This window comes from Carcharodon carcharias, chromosome 8 (assembly GCF_017639515.1).
Source record: "Carcharodon carcharias isolate sCarCar2 chromosome 8, sCarCar2.pri, whole genome shotgun sequence".
Classification (NCBI taxonomy): Eukaryota; Metazoa; Chordata; class Chondrichthyes; order Lamniformes; family Lamnidae; genus Carcharodon; species Carcharodon carcharias.
The window spans coordinates 164,105,121-164,128,274 of NC_054474.1; the positions used below are offsets into that span (position 1 = coordinate 164,105,121).

The 23,154-nt window shown below is 44.1% G+C and overlaps 1 protein-coding gene across 3 annotated transcripts in view; it reads left to right on the forward strand.

The window, feature by feature from the left end:
* Positions 1–23,154, forward strand: part of garnl3 (GTPase activating Rap/RanGAP domain like 3) — a 489,806-nt gene that overhangs the window by 383,397 nt on the left and 83,255 nt on the right. For all 3 annotated transcript variants that reach the window (XM_041193696.1, XM_041193695.1, XM_041193697.1), the window contains exons 13-16: positions 1,059–1,104; positions 6,674–6,780; positions 19,639–19,754; positions 20,976–21,008. In XM_041193696.1, the coding sequence (XP_041049630.1) occupies positions 1,059–1,104; positions 6,674–6,780; positions 19,639–19,754; positions 20,976–21,008 (302 nt within the window). The remainder of the gene's footprint in view (positions 1–1,058; positions 1,105–6,673; positions 6,781–19,638; positions 19,755–20,975; positions 21,009–23,154) is intronic.

Here is a 23,154-nt window from a genome sequence, read left to right on the forward strand (position 1 = left end):
CACCCGCACAGGTAGCACTGAGCACTGCCACTCGCTTTTTCTGACTACCCCTGCCAGGCCTGCCCAACAAGGGTACATTTTTGCCTCTGGACAGTAAAATTCAAAGTGGCTTTTCTCAGCTTCAGTTTCTGTAGACAGCAGGCTTAGTGCACAAATACTTCTCACACTTCTGTTAGATCTTACAATGCCTCCCCTAACACATAGCCTCATTCTCCTTTATACATGTTTCTCCCTTTTAATGTAAATTCCATTGTTCCCACATGTCTTTGGATCTTTACCTTTCTCATAATACAAATTTTTTCATGGTGCTAATATTGTCAATAACTTTTGGGAAAAATAAACACACTGCTTGGCCTTGCTTCTCTTTGAAATTCAAACTGCCCTAATTCATCAAAAAAATGCAAATTCTCCTCAGCTCACATTCTAAGACTTCAGCCATGTTTACGTACTTAGCATTTCAAACCTAGCTTCTTTTGGTGAACCAAAGCCTCCAGACCAGCAGTCTCAATTCAATTAAATCCCACACACACAAAGAAACTATCCAGACCCCACTATTAACCTACTTTTACAATTAATCACAATAATATTATCAGAATTATTATACTTTCATGACACCTTTTGATACTATTTTTTAAAATCATCTGTTAAATGACCTCCTGCTCATTTGATTCAGAACATGATTTCATTCAAAATATAATTTTGCTAAAAATGTATAGAACTATTTATATTTCACTGCTGTGTTAATTAACTTTAGTATTGTGTTGTAAAATACCATTAAAAAAGTGATTGTAAAGTTAAACTCATTCAACCATAAATATTCCACAGAGCAATAGCTTGAATTGAAAAGGTAGTGTGGAGGCTTTGTCAGTTTTATTAATCAAGCCAAATTATGTCTGCACCAGTGAAATCCACAAATAATTTAATTGAAATAATTATTGAGCAATTGTCTGTGATTCTTTGTTAATATAGCATTCTTTGTATGAAAGACCAATAAACCAACTATAACTTTGGATTATCGATGGTGAAAAAAGTGGTTAGTTCTTTAGCCTAAGTCACAGATATCTTTGCCTTAGTCCGATATAACAAGCAAAATGATAGTTATCGGTAAGTAAATCACTTAAGTCATGAGTTCCACTGTTATTTATGTCTATGTACTGTTTTATTTTAAGAGGACAGGAAGAAGGGTCACAACAATAATGCTGGAAGGTTAAATGTTGCTGCATGTTGAAGTACAGGTTGGTGGAGTGGGAGAAGGCAGCCTATTCTACTGCTGAACAAAAGCTGTGTTACATAAGAGAGGCAATGAACTGAAGTGAAGCATCTTCTTGTGAGAAGAATAGGGAAGGGAAAACGGGCCAAGAAATCCATACTGGTGATTGCCTAAATCCTTTCCTCTTAAAAAAAAGTGGCGCAGTGTCCCAGGTACAGTCAATTACCATGAGCAACTTCAAATCACAGGCAGCATTGTTCAACACTGTGTAAATCCTGACTCCTGTTAGACACAGTGGAATCCCCCTTGTTATATTTGTATTACTCTCAGCTTGGAACACAACCACCTGGAAGGTCCCCTCCAAGTCACTCACCATCCTGACTTGGAAATATATCACTGTTCCTTCACTGTCACTGGGTCAAAATCCTAGAACTCCCTTCCTAACAGCACTACACCACATGGACTGCAACGGTTCAAGAAGGCAGCTCATCACCACATTCTCAAGGACAACTATGGATGGGCAATAAATGCTGGCCCAGCCAACAGAGCACACATCCCGTGAATGAATAAAACAGAATTCAATTTTACCAATCATTTCCCTTTGAAGCTGCATTCTAAACCAGAAAGAAACTCAAACCCCAGCAAAGTGAAGTCCTGACAACATCTTGCTTGGTCACCTTAAGGTTCTAATAAAGCTTGGTATAGCTATTAAGTGTGGCATACTTGTCATTGATAATTCTGCTTCCATTTCCCATAGAAGCTCGCACTCATCCCATTCCGAGAAAGTTTTCTTTTTCTTATTTCCATTCCACCCGTGTGGATATTGGTTAGAAACATAGAAAAAAGGTGCAGGAGTAGGCTATTTGGCCCTTCAAGCCTGTTCCATCATTCAATATGATCATGGCTGATCCTCTATCTCAATGCCATATTCCCACTTTCTCTCCATACCCCTTGATGCCCCTAGAATCCAAAAATGTATCAATTTTTTTCTTGAATATACTCAGTGACCCGGCCTCCACAGCCTTCTGTGATAGAGAACTCCACAGGTTGACCATCCTCTGAGTGAAGAAATCTTTCCTCATCTCAGTCCTAAATGGTGTGCCCCATATCCTGAGACTGTGGCCCCTGGTTCTACGCTCCCCAACCAGGGGAAACATCCTCCCTGCATCTAGTCTGTCTAGCCCTGATTGAATTTTATACGTTTCAATCAGATCCCCTCTCATTCTTCTTAACTCTAGTGAATACAGGCCCAGTCTCTCCTCACACGACAGTCTATTCCATCCTCGTATCAGCCTAGTGAACCTTTGCTGCACCCCCTCTATGGGAAGTATATCCTTTCTTAGGTAGGGAGACCAAAACTGCACACAATACTCCAGGTGTGGTCTCATCAAGGCCCTGTATAACTGCAGTAAGACATCCCTACTTCTGAACTCAATCCTCTTGCAATGAAGGCCAACATACCATTTGCCTTCCTAATTGCTTGCTGCACCTGCCTATTTACTTCCATTGACTGGAGTACAGGGACACCCAGATCCCTTTGTACACCCACATTTTCCTATATATCACTATTTAAATAATACTCTGCCTTTCTGTTTTTCACTCTGAAGCATCTAACTTCACATTTATCCACATTATACTGCATCTGCTATGTGTTTGCCTGCACACACACAACTTGTCTAAATCACCCTGAAGCCTCCTTGCATCCTCCTCACAACTCACAACCCTGCTCACTTTTGTGTCATCAGCAAACTTGGAAATATTGCATTTGGTCCCCTCATCCAAGTCATTTATATATATCGTGAACAGCTGGGGCCCAAGCACTGATCCTTGTGGTATGTCACTAGTTACCGCCTGCCACCTGGAAAAAGACCCATTTATTCCCATTCTCTGTTTCTGGTCTGTCAACCAATTCTCAATCCATGCCAGTGCTTTAACTTTAACAACCCAATCCCTTGTGCTTTAATTTTGTCCACTAGCCTCTTATGTGGGACCTTATCAAAAGCCTTCTTGAAATCCAAATACACCACATCCACTGGTTCTCCCTTCTCTATTCTACTAGTTACATCCTCAAAAAACTCCAGTAGATTAATTAAGCATGATTTCTCTTTCATAAACCCACGCTGACTTTGTCTAATCCCGTTAATGATTTCCAAGTGTTCTGCTACCGTGTCTTTTCCCTACTACTGATGTTAGGTTAACTGGTCTGTAATTCTCTGTTTTTTCTCTCCCTTTTTTAAATAGTGGGGTTACACTTGCCACCCTCCAATCTGTAGGAACTGCTCCAAAGTCTTTAGAAGTTTGGAAGATGATCACCAATATTTCCAGGGCCACTTTCTTTAGTACTCTGGGATGTAGATTATATGGCCCTGGGGGTTTTTCAGTCTTTAACCCCGTTAATTTCTCTAGCACCATTTTTTTTTAACTAATACTGATTTTCTTCAATTCCTCCCTCTCACTAGACCTTTGGCTCCCTAATATTTCTGGGAAATTATTTGTGTCCTCTTTTATGAAGATAGAACCAAAATATGTGTTCAATTCTTCTGCCATTTCTTTGTTCACCATTTATAATTTCCCGTTTCTGACTATAAGGGGCCTACGTTTGTCTTCGCTAATCTTTTTCTTTTCACATATTTATGGAAACTTTGACAGTCAGTTTTTATGTTCCTTGCAAGCTTACTCTCATACTCCGTTTTCCGCTTCTTGATCAATCTTTTTGTCCATTTTTGCTGAATTTTAAACTGCTCCCAATCCTCTAGCTTGCTGCTTTTTCTGGCAATTTTATGTGTCTCCTTTTTGGATCTAATACTATCCCTAATTTCTTTTGTAATCCATAGTTGAGCCACCTTTCCTGTTTTATTTTTGCACCAGACAGGAATGAATAATTGTTGTAATTCATGCTTACGTTCCTTAAATATTAGCCATTGCCTATCCACTGTCAACCCTTTTATTAAGGTTCCCCAATCCATCATTGCCAACTCATGTATCATACCCTCGTGGTTCCCTTTATTTAGATTCAGGACCCTAGTTTCAGATTCAACTTCTTTACTCACCAGCCTAATGAACAATTCAATCATTTTTTCATAAAAAGCACAATAAGATTGTTAATTAATCCTTTCTCATTGCACAATACCCAGTCTAGGATAGCCTGCTCTCTAGTTGGTTCCTCAACGTATTGGTCTAAAAAACCATAACTTACACACTCCAGGGAATCCTCCTCCACAGTATTATTGCTAATTTGGTTTGTCCAATCTGTATGTAAATTAAAGCCACCCATGATTACAGTTGTATCCTCATTGCATGCGTCTCTAATTTCCTGCTTAATTCCTTCCCTTATGTCTCCATTACTGTTTGGGGGCCTGTAGACAACCCTCCCCAATGTTTTCTGCCCTTTGGTGTTTCTTACCTCCGCCCAAAGGATTCCACATCATGACTTTCTGAGCCAACATCCTTCCTCACTATGGCATTGATTTCCTCCTTTACTAATAATGCTACCCCACCTCCTTTCCCTATTTGTCTATGCTTCCGAAACATTGAATACCCCTGGATGTTCGGTTCCCATTCTTGGTCATCCTGCAGCCATGTCTCCGTAATTGCAACTGTATCATAACTGTTTATATCTATTTGCACTGTTAATTTATCCACTTTATTGTGAATGCTCCACGCATTAAGACACAATGCCTTTAGACTTGACTTTTTAACTTTATTAGTCATCTTAGCTTTATTTTGCACTATGTCCCCATTTGTTTTTTGCACTTATTTTTTCTGCCTTCCACTTTTGCTTCTTACTTTTCTGCCTTTCGTTTCTATCCTTGTTTCCCTCTCCTTGGTCTCCCTGCTCAGATTCCCAGCCTCCTGCCATTCTAGTTTAAACCCTCCCCGACTGCACTGACAAACACCCCACCGAGAACATTGGTCCTGGTCCTGCCCAGATGCAGCCCGTCCTGTTTGTACTGGTCCCACCTTCCCCAGAACTGGTCCCAGTGTCCCAGGAATCTGAATCACTTCCCTCTACACCATTTCTTCAGCCACGTATTCATCTGATATATCCTGTTACTTATACTCTCGCCAGCACATGGCACTGGTAGTAATCCTGAGATTACTACTTTTGAGGTCCTACTTTTGAATTAAGACCTAACTCCCTATATTCAGCTTATAGGACCTCATCCCTTTTTTTAAATCTATGTCATTGGAAACAATATGCACCACCAACACTGGCTGTTCACCCTCCCCCTTTAGAATGCTCTGCAGCCTCTCTTTGACCCTGGCACCAGGAAGGCAACATACCATCCTGGAGTCTCTTTTGCGGCCGTAGAAATGCCTGTCTGTTCCCCTGACTATTGAATCACCTATCACCTCTTCTTCCTCCCCTCTTGTGCAGCAGAGCCACCCGTGGTGCCACGGACTTGGCTCCTGCTGCTTTCCCCTGAGAAGTCGTCTCCCCAACAGAATCCAAAATGGTATATCTGTTAGAGAGGAGGACAGCTACAGTGTACTTTTGTACTACCTGCCTTCCTCTACTCTGCCTGCTGGTCACCCATCCCCTTTCTGCCGTGTGACCACCTCATTGAACATGCTGTCTATGATAATCTCAGCATCATGGATGCTCCACAGTGAATCCACCCGCAGCTCCAGCTCCAAACTGCGGTTAGCCAGGAGCTGCAGCTGGACACACTTCCTGCACACATGGTCGCCAGGGACACTGGGAGTGTCCACGACTTCCCACATAGCGCAGGAAGAGCATATCATGGGTGCGAGCTCTGCTGCCATGACTTCCCTTTAGATTAGGCTCAGTAGTTACTCCCTTTAAAGAATACTAATTACACTAGGGGCATTATTCCACTCCAAATACTCCCAATACAGTCCAAAGTCCTCACCTTATTTTGTTTAAGCTAATTGGACTGCAGCAGTTTAATTAGTAGAAAAAGTAGAAGTACTCACCTGACCCTCCTTACCAATCAGCTGCCTCCCCTGCGTCACTTTTTAAATTGTGACGTGACTTCGAACTCCACGGCCTAAAAATTCTGAGGGTACGCCTCTCCTCTCCAGTCTCAGCCTCTATTTTTTGCACCCTTTTATACCGCTCTTGCTGGCCTCGCCTCTCCTCTCCGGTCAGCCCTGAGTCTCCCTGGAATTCTTGCTCTGTCCTTGCGCCGCTTTCAGCCCCGAGTCCAGCTCCCAAACTTTTTAAATCTCTGATCTGACTCACAGCTCCTGCTCTTTTTAAATTGATTGGTTGATAATGCACATGTTGGTATTATTGTTACTAATGGCATTGAAATGAACTTTGGCGTCATTTTGAGTTGCACTTGGCAGTCCAAAGCACGTTTTAGGAGTTAAAAGAGGGAAATATTTAACGTAATAAAAATGCAAAGCGGTTGAACTAGAATTCCATTGAAATGTCAAGGTTAATGTTGCATTCTATCTGATTTCCATCAACATTTACTGATTTTGCTTTCTCTACAGGCTCAAGATATTTTCTGAAGAAAGTGTACCACTGTTTGGACCTCCTCTCCCTTCTCCACCAGTGTTTACAGATCATCATGAGTTCAGGGACTTTGTTTTAGTTAAATGTAAGTCTGCTGCTGCTATTTATTGCTCGGAATGCCACTCTGTGATATGTGCTGAGAACATTGAGATGAGTGGGTAGGGAAGGGGTTAGAAATTCAGATTAATTTTAGTCATTTAAAAAAATCTAAATAAATTGGAACAAAGCAGCCACAGAGGATGACCTTTCCATTATCACCATGCTGAGTTTTGGTAGTGCTGGTTAAGGGCTGTTCATGCAAACCTAGCTGGCTTGATTTCATACACACTAACAAGCTGCAACATACACTTGACATCTCCAGTGATGTGCCTCTCTCCTAACTCACACCTCTCTTACACAAACACAAACCTTCATTACTTTTCTGTTGACTAGATCTCGGCATGATTGTGTACAATTTACTGTCCAAGAAATACCAGGAAAACACCATAAATGAAATCGTAAATGAATGTTTCCACTCAAATTTTATAGTTCCTTTTATTAGAAAGGGATATTGGCACTAAAATCATGGGGATCTGGAAAGCAATTTCAAAGATTTCTTACTTCAAAAACTAGGAAATAAGCAAAGAAGTAACATGGGGGAGAATTTTCTCCCCATCTAGGGGGGTGCTGAATGGGAGTGGGCAGGCGGGTAGTCGATCGCTGCCCGCGATCGGCTGTGCGCCGCCATTTTACATGGGCGGGCCAATTAAGGCCTGCCCAGTGTGATGCACACCGGGAAGCGCTGAGCGCTCCCTGTGCGGGCAGGCTAGGAGGGAGAGTCAGGGCTTACCAAAATCTCCCTGAGGCATGGAGCTGCCTCAGGGAGTTCAATTTCATTATCAAAAAGTGAATAGAAGAGTTTAAAAAAATTATTCGGACATGTCCCCTCATGTGATTTTTGTGAGTTTTATGAAAAACTTTTATTAAAGTTTAAAAACCTTCATGAAACATCATCCGGCCCATGGATGAGGTTCCATGAAAAATGCGAAGGCCGCCTGAGCTTTTCGCTTGCCACCCCCTGCCCCCCCCGCCAACCTTAAGCAATTGTTTTAATTGCTATTTAAGTGGCCTTAATAGGCCTTTGATAATTTGGCGGGTGCACAGCAGATTCTGGTGTGCGCCCGTCGAACTGAAGATCCGAATGATACGCGGTGACGCCAGGTCGCACGCCCGATGTCACCATCATCAGCGAGTGGAGCCCGCCCCCTGCATGCTGACCAGAAGATTCAGGCCATGGATTAACAAAGCCAGGTTTTGAGGGATAGGTTCCTCTGGCCATTAATGTGAGCGAGGGTAGATCCAAGTTCGTGACTAGAGGAAAACAAACCCATAATATATCTTCCTCTGCTTGCGGCGCCTCTTCAGACTCATCTACTTGAATGACTGGAGCATCCAGAGGGGCACAGGTTTTAAGATACTATCTGTTTGACAAAACTTCTTGGATCTCATCCATTTTCCTTGCACCTGTCTACGATGCACCTTGAGAAGTTCTTTACGTTAAAGGTGCTGTGTAAATACAAGCTGTTGCTATGAGTGACTGGTGCATAAGTAGGAGATTGGCTTCCCAGACATAGTTTAATGTTCTATCTGCAGCTTTCAAGTCATGTTGCCATTATTGTCCATCGGTCGTTGATTTGGTCAGGAGAAGTGGTGTTAGAATTGTTCATGCCATATTTCATTGGAATCCAGTTTTATTTTTAGCCCTACGTAAAGTGAAACCAGGTTAAAGTGAACAGGGTGAATCACAGCATGTTAAGTGATTTACAAGCAAGAAGAAGCCCACTGTTTCACAAACAATACTGGTACTGTTATCAGATTACATCACACTGCAGGATAAAGATGAATGGAAATTTTCAGCTATAACTATGTAATACATCTACTGATTGAGAAAGTAGAGTTCATTTTATAGATATATCCCCTCAACATGTCGACAAATTGATATTTAAGTGTTGATTGATGCACACACTAACCTGAATAAAAGTGCAGACTTCTTTTTGCTTGGCTGTCTTCATCCAGATCTGAATAAAAGCGAAGCTTTGGACATTTTGAGATGATCAGTTCACTCAATTTACTTTAAACCCTTTACCAGAACGGGCTGTGCGCATAAACTCTGCAGACAGCATGAGAGCATTTATTCAAAATGTTTCTGCCAGGGAATACACTTGATAGTAAACATAATGATAGAACAACCTGAGTTCTGCAGGTAAAAGTAATCAACTGCACTGGGGGTCCCAACCAGCTATGTGCACCCACTTTGGTGTTGAGCGATCCTTACTGCTGCAGAATCCATTATTACCAGTTACAGCATTCCCCATCACAAGCATGGGCAGAATTTTTCCGTCGGCGAGCTGGGGGCAGGGCCCGCTCGATGACGCGAGATGATGTCGGGAGGAACCTCCGATGTCATCCCGCCCCATTTAATTATTCAGGAAGGCGGGCAGACAGCAAGATCAGCAGTCCGCCCGCCGACCTGTCAATGGTCAATTGAAGCCATTGACAGGATAATTAAGCCAATTAAAGGCCCCAGCGGGCTTCTGAAAAAACATGAAACCTCATCCACCGGCGGGACGAGGTTTCATGTCTGTTTTTAAAAACTTTAATAAAGTTTATGTGATATTTATTAACATGCCCCATCTTGCAGGACATTGTCACATGAGGGGGACATGTTAATAATTTTTTCACTTTTCTTATTTTTCACCTTTCAAAAAGTGCCAGCGCTCTCCCTGAGACGGCACTTAGTCTCAGGGAGATGTGTGCTCTTTAGTGCGCATGCGCGAGAGAGCGCACTCTGACAGATGGGGAATCCCTCCCCACCCCCTGCACAGGAAGTGCATAGCGCTTCACATCGGGCGGCCCGCCCACTCAAGATGGCGGTGGGGCCGGTCTCGGCAGTGGCGATTGGCTGCCTGCCTGTCGCTGAGCCGGTGGGGCCCGCCCGTCAAGGGCAAAATTCTGCCCCATGTATTTCTTAGTGCTGCTGTGTCAGGTGGAACATACTCCTGTATAACCGTACTTGCAGCCAGAATCAATTAAAGTACCCTTGCTTTAACTACCTATGATTTCATTCTGTTACATTGATGTAGGTTCTAAAGCATTATGAAGTGAATTTAAAGTGAATATGCATTCACCTCCAGAAGAATGTAAGGGGAAGGATTTTGACTGCTTCACAATATTCCCCTCTTCACAATTGCGCTGTTCCCTATTTAGTATTTCAGATTCCTGTGGCCTTTTCCAGATTGAGTAATCTGCCAATATATTTTTTAAAATGTGACAACATGTTTTCTGCATTTTGTTAGATTATTTTAGCAAATTATTCTCAAATGCAGATGTCATAAATGCTGCCATAATTTCAAAGCTTATTCTCAGAATAGCTGCTTTCTGTGCATTGAACACAGCCCATTTCAAGGCTGGAAGAGAGCACAGATCAGTCTCGTGTTGGACCATGGATTTATCTAGTCCACCATCCTACTGTCCTCGCAGTTGTATCCAATATAATGGGTTTTTCTTTAAGATATTTGCCTAATTTTACCTTATTTCTAAATGAGGAGAGATTCAGAAATCTGGATTGCAATGGGACTTGGGAGTCTTAGTCCAGGATTCTCTTAAGGTTAACTTGCAGGTTGAGTCAGTAGTTAGGAAGGCAAATGCAATATTGGCATTTATTTTGAGAGGACTAGAATATAAAAGCAGGGATGTGTTGCTGAGGCTTTATAAGGCTCTGGTCAGACCACAGTTAGAATATTGTGAGCAATTTTGGGCCCCATATCTCAGGAAGGATGTTCTGAACCTGGAGAGGATCCAGAGGAGGTTCACGAGAACTATCCCAGGAATGAAAGGCTTAACATATGAAGAATGTTTGAGGACTCTGGTCTATACTTGATGGAGTTTAGAAGGATATGGGGGGATCTGATTGAAACTTACAGAATACTGAAAGGCCTGGATAGAGTGGACGTGAGGAAGATGTTTCCATTAGTAGGAGAGACTAGGACCCGAGGGCACAGCCTCAGAGTAAAGGGAAGAACTTTTAGAACAGAGATGAGGAGAAACTTCTTTAGCCAGAGAATGGTGAATCTATGGAATTCATTGCCACAGAAGGCTGTGGAGGCCAGGTCATTGAGTGTATTTAAGACCGATATAGATAGGTTCTTGATTGGTAAGGGGATCAAAGGTTATGGGGAGAAGGCGAGAGAATGGGGTTGAGAAACTTTTCAGCCATGATTGAATGGCAGAGCAGACTCAATAGGCCAAATGGCCTAATTTCTGCTCCTATGTCTTATGGTCTTATGGAGATTTAAGCTGCCGACTCCCACAACCTCCGATAGAAAACACTTCCAAAAGCTGACTACCGTCTCAGTAATGATTCTGTCTCCCTCCCCTCAGCGCACACCCATAACCCATTGTTCTCTTGGCTTGTACCAATTTAGACAGCCCTATCTGATCCTTCTACATCATATTCATTTGAAAACCCGAATCATATTCTCCCTCAGTCTCCTCACCAAGCAGCCTCAGTTCTCTGAGTTGATCCACATATGTTTTATTCTCTGGTCCCTTTATCATTTGGTAGTTTTCTTTCACAGCTCAGCTCAGTCCTAATCTGTCAGTATTTTCTCATGAATTAAGTAATCCCCCTGTCTGCTCCATATCTTTAAGATGATGATATTGCATTTATATACATTCAACTTGCCAATTTACCTGCCTGCCTCTCAAAATGTGTTAGTTTTCCCTCTAGCTTACCTCCAAATTAACCAGGTTTGAGTTGAAACCAGGTCATTTATGAATAGGTTAAAGAATAGCAGGCCCTCAATACTGAGCCCTGAAGGTCTGCACTCAAAGGCACAACGGTAAGCGCCGGGGGTCCTAAGCCATCACCAAGTTATCCCAAAAGCTTCTCATTCTCGCCAATCCTCTGACATGATTCGATCCATATCAGTAAAACTGCAGCCATGTCCACTCATTTTCAAAACTAGGTTCCTGTTACCAAAACCTTCAATAAAACCCATGTCCATTACATCTGCATTCTTGTCCTTTGTTGCATCTCCTGCCACTCTATCAAAATATCTTATTAACATGGGCCAGGATTTTACTTATGGTGGGTGGGCTGCTGGGGAGCAGGTCACCGCCCGCGATTGGCTCCGTGCCGCCATTTTACGCGGACGGTCAGTTAAAGGCTCGCCCTGCGTGAATCGCAGCTCCTGAGAACAGGGGGAAGAGGCAGGCGGCAGCAGGGGTCCAATGATGGACCTGGCGGCCTGTTCAAAAATGGCGCAAGCAGCCTTCCAAAGCCTGCCACCGATGGCACGCAGGAGGATGTCCGACAACGCTCGTGGAGAGCAGGCCTGGCAGGAGGGCGGGTCGGCGGGGCAATGTGCCCCGAGAATTTCGAATGAGTGCCTTGCTGCCCTTCTCAAGGAGGTGGCAGCACGCTGTGACATCCTTGTGCCAAGGGATGGGAGGGGGAGGCCCCACTACATGACGAAATGTGCCTGGGAGGAGGTGGCAGAAAGGGTCAGTTCCCACGATGAGGTGAGACGCACCTGGGTGCAGTGCCGCAAGCGGTTCAATGACCTCTTGCGATTGGGAAGGGTGAGTACAGTGTTGGCATGGGTCACTTAGCACAGCTGTTAGATTGTCGTCCTCCCCCCCCCCCCCCCCACCACCCGCCCACCTCCAACCTCAGAATTTCGTTTTTGCATTAATTCATTAATGGCATGTGGCCTTCGCTGGCTGGGCCAGCATTTATTGCCCTCCCTAGTTGTCCCTGAGAAGGTGGTGATGAGCTGCCTTCTGTATCCGCTTCATGGGGTGCAGATACACCCACGGTACTGTTTTGGGGCGAGCTCCAGGATTCAGACCTAGGCATAGTGGAGGAGCGGCGAAACATTTCAAAGTCAGGATGCTGAGTGACTTGGAGGGGAACTTCCAGGTGGCAGTGTAGCCATCCTTCTACTGCCCTTGTCCTTCTAGGTGGTGGTGCTCATGGGTTTGGAAGGTCTTAGAGTGTGACTGGTAAATGTGATGGAGGCAGCATCTGGGCAAGGAGGTCAGCCCTGGCTGCTTGGTGCGAGTATATGGCGGTTCCAGGGTCACGAATCGGATGAGCCCTGCAAGGTTTCACTCAGGTTGGGGTGGCAAGGCTGCAATGGCAATGCAGGTACAGGGTGGACTAATCAATGTTCCTCTCCCCTTTCAGGAGAAGACAGCACACAATAATGCTGAACAGCTACAGACTGGCAGAGGGCAGCCCCACCTACTCATACTGACCGTATACAAGCAGGAGGCTCTCGAACTGGAGAGGCACCATGCACTCAAGTCATCTGGCCGCTGTGAGGCTGGAGTGCCACTGGGAGATAAGAGTGCAGTGCCCTGAGGTCACAATGTCTGTCAGTGCAGACATGCCACTGTTGACTGTATATTGATTTCAGCATCCAACATGGGATGCCCATTGATAATAATGGAAAAAGAAGCACATCCTGATCCGGGTGCCAGGCATGCACATTAACAGTGTAATGACTTCAACTAATCAAATGTCCTTGCTCTTCCTTTCAGTCTCTCCAGAGCACTCCACGCTCAGGAGGCAGAGGGACCGACACTGACTCCTGAGGGCCCAGAAAATATAAACTCACCAGCGTCACACCATCTCAGCCAGGCAGGCACCAGCAGCAGATACTAGCACCTCGGTGGGGATAAGATCATCGGCTAATGTCCCGACGCACAGCGGTGAGGGCACTTCACACTCGCATGAGGTGGAAGCGGAGGCAGAGAGTGCCCAGGGTGCTGGCAGTTGGAGGAATGCTGGGGGCCAGGAACATGCTTAGTCGGTGGCTGATGATGTGCCTCTGGAGCCATCCCTGAGGGAGTAGATGCTAGAAGTCCAGCAGGGTGTGCAGAAGGATCTGGCGGAGATACATGAGGAAATGCCATGGTCTCCGTGATGGAGGAGTCCAAGCGGAGCATGAGCAATGCAATGACCCTCATGGCCGAGCGCAACATCTCCTCCATGGGGAGAGTGGCGACTTTCATGGAGAGGCTCCTCCAGGAGAACAATCAGGACTTCCTGGGGATGCACTCGGACCTGCAAGCCCTCACAGCGGCACTGACCTCAGGTGGTCAGTGTCACTCAGGGAGATGGATTGGGCACCCGTTTTCCCAGCTAGTGCTCATCCAGCAATGGTGAGCAGGGAGGTCTATAGCGACCTCACGTTGGCGCACGAGCTGCTTGTTGTCTCTGCGGGCTCCTCTCAGGGAGATCTGGATGACGGCAGCAGCTCCTCCACCCCTCTGCCAGTGACCGTGGCATCTGATGAAGCTGCGGTGACTGGGGAGATGCCAGCCATACCGCTGGCCGCTCCCTTCCAGTCGGGGCCAGCACAGGCTCCACCGGCCAGAGGACACCCACTGAGGTCATCAAGGCCAACAGAACAGCAGAGTGAGCAGGCTACCTCAAATGCCAGTGCCAGCGAGGGGGGAAGCACGTAGACGTAGCACCTGCAAACATACAAGTAAATCACCTTAGGCACAACATGGGCTTATCACTGGTGGTTCTCTTTTGACCCCCGTTTCAGTTGTTTTTCAGTAGGTGTGCTGCTCAAAGCCTTTTAATGCACTTTCATTTCTGTATGCAAGTATGCAATCATTAAATGTTTTAGTTCTCAACAAGCCTCTGGGTGCTTCATTAGTTCTGCAGGTGAAGGGGAACTCATGATGTTATGAGTGACTTGCTTGTCATTGAGCTTTATTGAAATGGCACATAGTTAATGTTCCTAATCAGGCAAATGTTTCTCTCAGCTATCGAGTATGGAGCCTCCAGCCCTGGCATACGTTGGAGGTTCATCTTTGTTAGGCTAGCTGAAGGAAGGTTGGATCAAAGCCTACCGGCTGTCCTACCTCCTTGGAGGTTGCCCGGGTCAGCGTCTATACCCTCAGCGTTCCCCTGAGCATGCTCGTCCTCGGACTCACTACTGGACTCAGCGTCTGCAGCCAGAGCATCTGCATCTACATCATCTTCCTCCACTGCGTCCCCCCTTTCCAGCGCCAAATTGTGGAGAGCGCAGCATGCAACCTCTATCAGTGACACATGATCTGGGGGGTATTGCAGTGTGCCCCCTGAGCGGTCCAAGCATCAGAAGCGCATCTTGAGAAGACAGATGGTTCTCTCTACCACGGCCCTTTTGGAGCCATGGCTCCTATTGTATCGCTGTTCAGCTTCTGTTCTTGGATGGCAGAGAGGCGTCATGAGCCACCTTCTGAAGGGATAGCACTTGTCACCCAGCAGCCATCCATCCAGCCTGGCTGGAGCACTGAAGAGCCTCAGCACCTGGGAGTGTCTCAGGATGCAGCTGTCATGGGAGCTGCCAGGGTACCTTGCACAGACTTGCAGAATCAGCATCCTATGGTGACACACTATCTGCACGTTCATGGAGTGGAAGCCCTTCCTGTTGACGAAGGCATCCGGCTCACCCGCTAGCACCCTGATGGCCACATGTGTGCAGTCGATTACACCCTGGACGCGGGGGAACCCAGCAATCACTGCAAAGCCGCTGGCTCACTTGGCCTGGCTGGCCTCGTCCGAGCAGAAGTGAATGAAAGCCAATGCACGCCTGAACAGAGCGTCTGTCACCGGCCTGACGCAGCGATGGACAGCTGACAGGGAGACACCACAAAGATCACCCACCAACCCCTGGAAAGAGCCGGAGGCACAGAAGTTGAGGGCAACCATGACCCTCAGCGCCATTGGCATGGGGTATCCACCCACACAGTTGGACCTGATCTCAGGGCCTATCATCTGACACATGGAGGTCATCGTCTCCCTTGAGAGACGGAACCTCCTTAGGCATTGCACCTCAGACATATTGAGGTAGCTGCATCGCCGCCTGTAAACCCTGGCAGCAGGATAGTGGAGTCTTCTGTGGCCCCTTCCACCTTGCACTTCCTGCTGACCCTGCGCACCTTGTGCCTGCGCCTGTCCTCCCAAAAGTGGCTCCCCTGGAGGTTGAATATGAATTCCTAGCCTCCTCCCCCTTCTGGCCCTCTCTTCCTCCTCAGAGGAGGTGCCTCCAGTGGAGAGCACAATCCCTATTCCCAGGGTAAGGGAAGGCTGCCTGAAACCTGCAAGGCCCCAAGAATTATGTTTCCTCCAGAGCCCTGACCTGAAACCTGTTTTTCCTTTCAAAGCAGCTCTGAAGAGAATTGAAGTTCTCCTGCTCGCAGTAAAAAGTAAATTACTAACAACTTACATACGCGAACCCTCTCACCCCTCCTATCCGTGGATGAGGTTTTTAAAAACGTGGCCTACCTGCCCGCCTGTAGCACCCATGCGACGCACTGAAAATTGCACAGGCTGCTAGAAATCGCTGTGTGTTACTGCCTCAAGGGCCTTAAGTGGCCCGTTAATTAATGGCGGGCTCGCCTTGGAAGTCATAACGCGCCCGCCCTACGAAATATCACAATGGCATGCGGTGAAGGTTGGGACACATGCCTGGCATCACCGCGCCCCATTTTACGCGTCAGCGTGCTGGGCCCACCACCACACACCAACAGCAACATCCTGCCCACACTCTGGCACGGCCTCACTTTTGTAAATCCATCTTGCATTTACCCAACCAATTTATAGCTCCCTAAATATTCCACTACCTTGCCCTTCACAACTTATGTACAAATACATTGGATATACAGTACAGAAACAGGCCATTCATCTCGGGCCATGGCAGCATTTTTACTCCACTTAAACCTCCTCCTATCATTCCTCATCTAACCCTATCAGCATAAGCCTCCATTGTCATTCATGTGCTTATCTAGCTTCCCCTTAAATGCATCTATACCATTAACCGAGATTACTTATAGTGGTGGCAAGTTCCACATTCTGATCACTCTCTGGGTAAAGAAGTTTCATCTGAATTCCCTATTTAACTTCTTGGGATTGTCTTATATTGATGGCCTCTAATTTTGCTCTTTGCCCCAATTGGAAACATTCTTCCTGTGTCCACTCTATCAAAATCTGGCACAATTTTAAAGACCTCTATTGGGTCACCGCTCAGCCTTCCCTTGTCAAGAGAAAAGAGACTTGGCTTGTTCATCCCTTCCTGATAGGTATAACTTCCTGCATTTACCCAACCAATTTATAGCTCCCTAAATATTCCACTGCCTTGCCCTTCATAACTTATGTACAAATACATTGGATATACAGTACAGAAACAGGCCAGTCATCTCGGGCCATGGCAGCCTTTTTACTCCACTTAAACCTCCTCCTGTCATTCCTCATCTAACCCTATCAACAAAAGCCTCCATTGTCATTCATGTGCTTATCTAGCTTCCCCTTAAATGCATCTATGGGCAGAATTTTTAGGTCGGTGGGTGCAATCCGTGGGTCCGGGTTTGGCCAGGGAATGGACCGCCGACTTCAATTGGCCCCAACCAATTAATGGCCAGCCAGCATGAAGTGCACACAGAGAATCTCAGCGCTGCCGGGGTGGGTGCGGGAAGAGGGCGGGTGTTGACGTCGGCACGGCTGTGGGCCAGCGCTGACAGAGCTGCCTCAGGGGGGCTGAAGCCCTGAAAAGCATTAAATAAATTTTTTTTAAATCTGGAAAAAAAAATGTCCAAGCATCACAATCAGTCACTGGAACTTATACACGATAAAACTGCTGTCCATAGATTTTTCTTTTTCTTTCAGTTAATAACAGAAACCTCAGCCCTTACTCGGATGAGGTTTCATGACAAATGCAAAGTCCACCTGGCTGATTTGCCCGTCCCCCAACCATAAGGTTGGATGGACCATGAAAAATCGGAGACAATTACACCTTTAATAACCTTAATTGGCCTCTTAATTGTTGGCGGGCGTGTTTCTGACTCGTGTGCGCGCCCACCGACCGAAATATTGCACGAGCTCACCCAATGTCATCTCACGCAATTTCGCCTCCTATCGGGTAGGGCTTGTGCTTGCCCGATCAGCGTAAAATTCTGCCCCATATTTCTGGTATCACCCTTGTGAATCTTTTTTGCACCCTCTCCAGGGTCTCTGTATCCTTTTTTAAAAGATGCCAAACAGAATTGTACACAGTACTCCATGTGTTCGAACCAAGGTTTGATACAAGTTTAGCATAGTTTTTCTATTTTTCCATTCTATACCTATAGAAAAAAACACTGGTGATTGGTTTATTTTTAAATGTTCGTACTTGGTTTGCTTATTCTAGAGTTTTATTTGGCTCTATTGTGAAACTAATTCACCTAAAGCCATGTGGATATCCCTGGAACACTCCTTAAATTTGCCGTATTCCAGCCCTCAAATACCACCCCCTTCTCTGAAAAGTCCGTGGCAGAGACCTTGCTAGAACTTCCTAAACTCTCCAGGAACTCCAGATGAATCCCATCCACCCCAGGTGCTTTGATTGGTCGGATCTTATTCAAGTATGCAGCCACAAATTAATTTTATTTTGCCCTCGTTCTGACACCCTCAGAACATCCATTTTATCATTGTCTCAGTCCTGTTTATTTTTCTTGTGAATTAGCGGGCAGAATTTTACGCTGATCGGGCAAGCGTGCGCCCAACCCGATTGATGCAAAATCGCGTGAGATGACATCAGGTGAGCGTCCCGACTTTATCCCGCGCTCGCACAATATTTTGCGCGTGCCAAAAGCCGGAAGTGCGCCCGCCAACAATTAAGAGCCAATTAAAGGGGTTAAAGGTGTAATTGTCTCCGATTTTTCACGGTCCGTCCAACCTTACGGTTGGCAGACGGGCAAATCGGCCATTTGCATTTTTCATGAAACCTCATCCAAGAGCGGGATGAGGTTTATGTTATTAAATGAAAGAAAAATAAAGATCTATGGGCAGCATTTTTATCGGGGAGCTTCCTGTCAGCACTGGCCCGCGCCCACGTTGACATCAGCGCCCGCCCTCTTCCCACCCCCACCCTGGCAGCACTGATCTCAGCGTGCACTGCATGCTGGCTGGCCGTTAATTGACCAGCCAGCACGAAACCGTGGTCGGGGGCCAATCGCAGTTGAGGGTCCGTTCCCCGGCCGATCCTGGACCTGCCGATTGTGTGTGCCTGCCTACCTAAAAATTCTGCCCTTTGTTTTACTTAATTTTGGCGCACGCCATCATTGATCCTAGACTACTTCTAGACACCAGATGCCCTATATTGTCAGATTCTTCCCCTTTCCGCTAATATTTATCATTTGCCTTGATTTCCCAAGGATTTTAACTAGCTGGTTGACTAGCTCTTTTATAAGTTCCTTTACGCTAAGCTTTTCCTTATGTTGATTGATACTATCCTATTGTATGAAGTATGTGAAAGCTTTCATAACTTTAAGAATAGTTTTAATAGCTTTCATTACCTTTCCTGTCATTGGCCTTTTGTCATCCCATATTCTTCCTATGGCTCCTAAGGAGGTGTACATTCTCCCCACTCCCCACTCACTCAACTACCTTTTCCTCTCCTTATCCTGAACCTATATGACCCTCCGATCACTCCTCTAGCTGGTCTCCACTTCAGCTTCCAGTGTGTTGTCCCTACCCATTGAATCAAATACAGCCTTGCTACTAATCCTTTCACTAAAATGTTAGTTCTGCTAACAGTCCTTTACCACGCCCAAACTTCATTCAGTATCAAGGTATTTTAATCCCCCATTATTAACCTCTTTGCAGCTTTCCTCACTTTGAAATATCTTGGTTATAGTGTATACCTTAGTGCGTTTATGAGCCGTCTTTCCAAGAGGGTGCATGGTAAATTGAAATTGTTGGCCAGAAACTCCTGCCTGTTCTACATTTGCCTCACTAGAAAAGTTGTGGTGGGGTAAATGTAACACACAGAGAAATTTCTAGCCAGATGTGTTGGAACTTTAAATGATAAATTGGCTTTCTATATGGGACAGTTGGTATTCATCACACATATGTCATTTTCAGTAATAAATGGAGAGAAAGCGACCCTGGAAACCCCAACATTTGCTCAGAAACGTCAGCGTACCTTGGATATGTTGATACGATCTCTGTATCAAGATCTCATACCAGACTTGCATAAGGTACAGTAGTTTTGGTGCGTCATAATTAAAAGTATGTGGTTGCATGTCACAAAAGTAATGCATTTTTCATTGATTCCTTATTGTTGCCATCAATCTTTTTTCTACTAATTGACACAAATTCTTTGCAAGGTTTACAAATCCAATTAACAAAGAGCATATTTGCTTTGATTTATACCCAGAAATATTCTGCAGCCAATTTGTTACAGCAAAGCTGAAAGAATTTTTTGCTGAACTTCAGTATTAACTAATTGTGACCAGTAATTATTATTGACAATAATTGTCTGAAAAAGGTATCCATGGATATTTCCATTTTAGCAATTTTCCCCTTGCCATTAAAATAAAGGTGGATTTAAAATGACAACTTGATGCACTGGATATGTTACCACACGCAGGTGTTAGTACCTTTGTCCCCATGTTAATCTGATGTTATAATGGTTGTTATAATTGTTTGAGAAAGTGAATGTTTTCTAACAATCAAAACTCTCAATAGAACTTTAACTAGAAATTCTTATTATGAACCTGAAAATAAACGTGACAGCATCAGCTTTAAGTTCAAAGAAATTTAAGGGATGGTCCAAGGTCCAAGAGTCATAGAGCAACACACTTAAGGCTGGTGGATGTGGAATCAGCTCCAAGGCGTGTTGTTAATCCAATTTCCAGTGACCATGGGCTACAGTGCCACTATCCCAGAACTGGTCTTGGTTAGAGTAAGCCAACACCTTGCCTTGGTGCCAAAAGTTAGCCCCTGACTCACTGCTGTTCAACAAATGAGTAGCTCCAATTGTCACTATTCTCCAGTATGATGCAGGGAAACTGCAGTTCTGCTGGTACAAGTTTCTAAAAAGGGGCTCCTATCATCAAAGAGTGAGTGTACAAAACCAATTAAGATTGCATCAAAGGATGTTATAAGTTATTTATGCATACATTGTAATCCATTTGAAAATATTAATTCTAATATATATTTATATTTAATAGATCGAATTTGGAAAATTCAGAATGTGCCAAAGATAACTGATTTTCTAAACTATGTATATCATTATTCAATGGCAACTATTAACGATGCTCTAAACTGCCACTGTTTAGAGAATTTTTTGCTATGTGTTTGATCGTGTTCTTACATAAACACTGAGATTGCATTCACTTCCTGGTTTAGCTATAACTTTGTTAATATCATGCACATAATACAGTGAACTACTCTTCTATGTCACATTTCTTCCTTAGGAAATGAATGAAATCCAACTAGGCTGGATAACAGTGAGATAATTTATCTTTTCCTTTTGTATCCGAATGCATCGGTGTTACTTCTTATAACTAAGACTGGCAATTTTAATGCATTCCAATAGCATCAGAAGTAACACAAGCCAAACATATATTAATCCTTTGAGATTGAATTTCCTGAGTATCATTTTTTTAAAAATTGTGCACATTTCCACTGGTCCGTGTAACTGTTGAAATGTTCTAAATTTGAATAGAATGGAACCACCAAAAATCTCTGTTAATGTTCCTCTCCAAATATCACCCTCAAAATGGGAAGATGCTAGAGGTCAGATTGTTGGTGCAAAAAAAAATTTGTCCTCAAAGGTTTAATATTGCTTTGATCATGTTAATAGTGTTCATTGTCACTTTTAACTGCATCTGCCAATTTAGCATGCTTTTTGAAAGTGATTAACTATGTGCCATCACCCTATCTCTAACTGAAAGAAAAATTGCATTTATAAGATTAAACCTAACCAAGCTGCAAGGTCTATTGATCATTGTCATGTGTGGAATCGGTACCCATTGCATAAAGGAAAAAGAATTGAGCTAACAGGCAGTTGAAGTGAAATCCATGACTTACGAGTGATGGTGCGTCAATATGTTTAACAGTCACATCATACATCTTTGCAAGAGCAATAATGAATCACAAGCAGCTTTTGACCCCATGTACTGTGTGTGCACTTGTCAATGCACTAACAATTCCTCTCTCCTATCCTCTATGAAAATCCTTCCTTCCCTTTTTGGCCTTATTGGTGAATTGTAGCTTGTGTAATGACTATTTAAAGGAAATCCTAAAATTTGTTGCAACTGTAAATAGTTTTATGTCTTCATTACTGCAAATTGCTAACCTAATTTAACTGACACGGTTTATACCTGCTAGGTTAAACATTAGACATTAACACAGAGAGTTAACCAATTTGGCGTAAACTAATGAGACGGAAGGCTGCTACCACCAGGTTAAACAAAACTACCTAAAGGAATGTCCCTATTCTTATATTGTTTGCTCCTGCAGACACTCTTGATAGGTGCCATGAATCTAATGCTAAACATTGTATTGTAATACACATTTGACAGTAGGTTAAAGAGACAATGGTTTCAGATTGCTGTCAATGATGCAGCGGTTAATCAATGAATATTTGTTTGTGTTCCCTAATAATGTTATAGACAATCAGTGAAAACAGTCCAACCAATTGATCACTTAAATTCTTTTTATTCAGAGCAAGAAATTATGAATGATTTGAAAACAGCATCAGCAAATAGTACTGTAGATTAAAACTGACTGATAGCAGATTTGTGGCAGCATATTGAATAATAATGTTATTTTATACCAGTAAAAGATAGACATGAGGAAGTGAGATTCTGTGTTGTGGAGAATAAACTTGTAAACATCAACTGTGATAAGAAGTCATTCACCTTCGAATGATATTTTTTAAAAATATGATTAATGAGGTTTTAAGCCCTTTTGGCATGTTGTATGTTGTAACATACCACTAGCATGAATATTTAATAAGATTCCATCAGTGGGAACATGTACAATTCTAATCAGTTGTCCATCTTTATCAAGTGATGGTGAGAGGGGATAAAATGAGGCTTTGAAATTTGTTATGTGAAATAATTTCGCTTCCTGGTCAGTGTGTTTTGGTTAAGATTTTGACTGTGATACTAAGTTAATTTTCCACTGGGGGCCAAATCTATAGGGCTCAATCACTGAATAATTGTATTAGGTTAAGCGTATCCTGGGGAAAATGATTTTTTAATGTGTTCATTGCTTCAATAACTGCTCAAAGTCTGTTGTCTTCAACTTTAGCTTTTTTGGGTGTAGAGGGGTATTTTTGCAGCAGTTTTCCTCAGTACTTTCACTGGCTTGTGATAGAGCAGGTTGTACATGGTCTGTGGAAGGAAGTGGTTGATGGGATGAAAGACCTTATCTCAGTTGTACTTTCTTACAGTTCACTTTATGGTATTGGAATTAACTAATCCTTTGTCTCAACATCCTATTTGCCATAGTGTGTCATTAATTAACGTTCTCGTTGTGGTGTCATCAATAGCAGCTTTAGGGGTAAGCAACTTAGGCATTGCTCAGGGATCCAGGCCGTGAGGGGACGGGAGGTCTCACTGCACTAAGTAGTAGTGCAAGTCATTT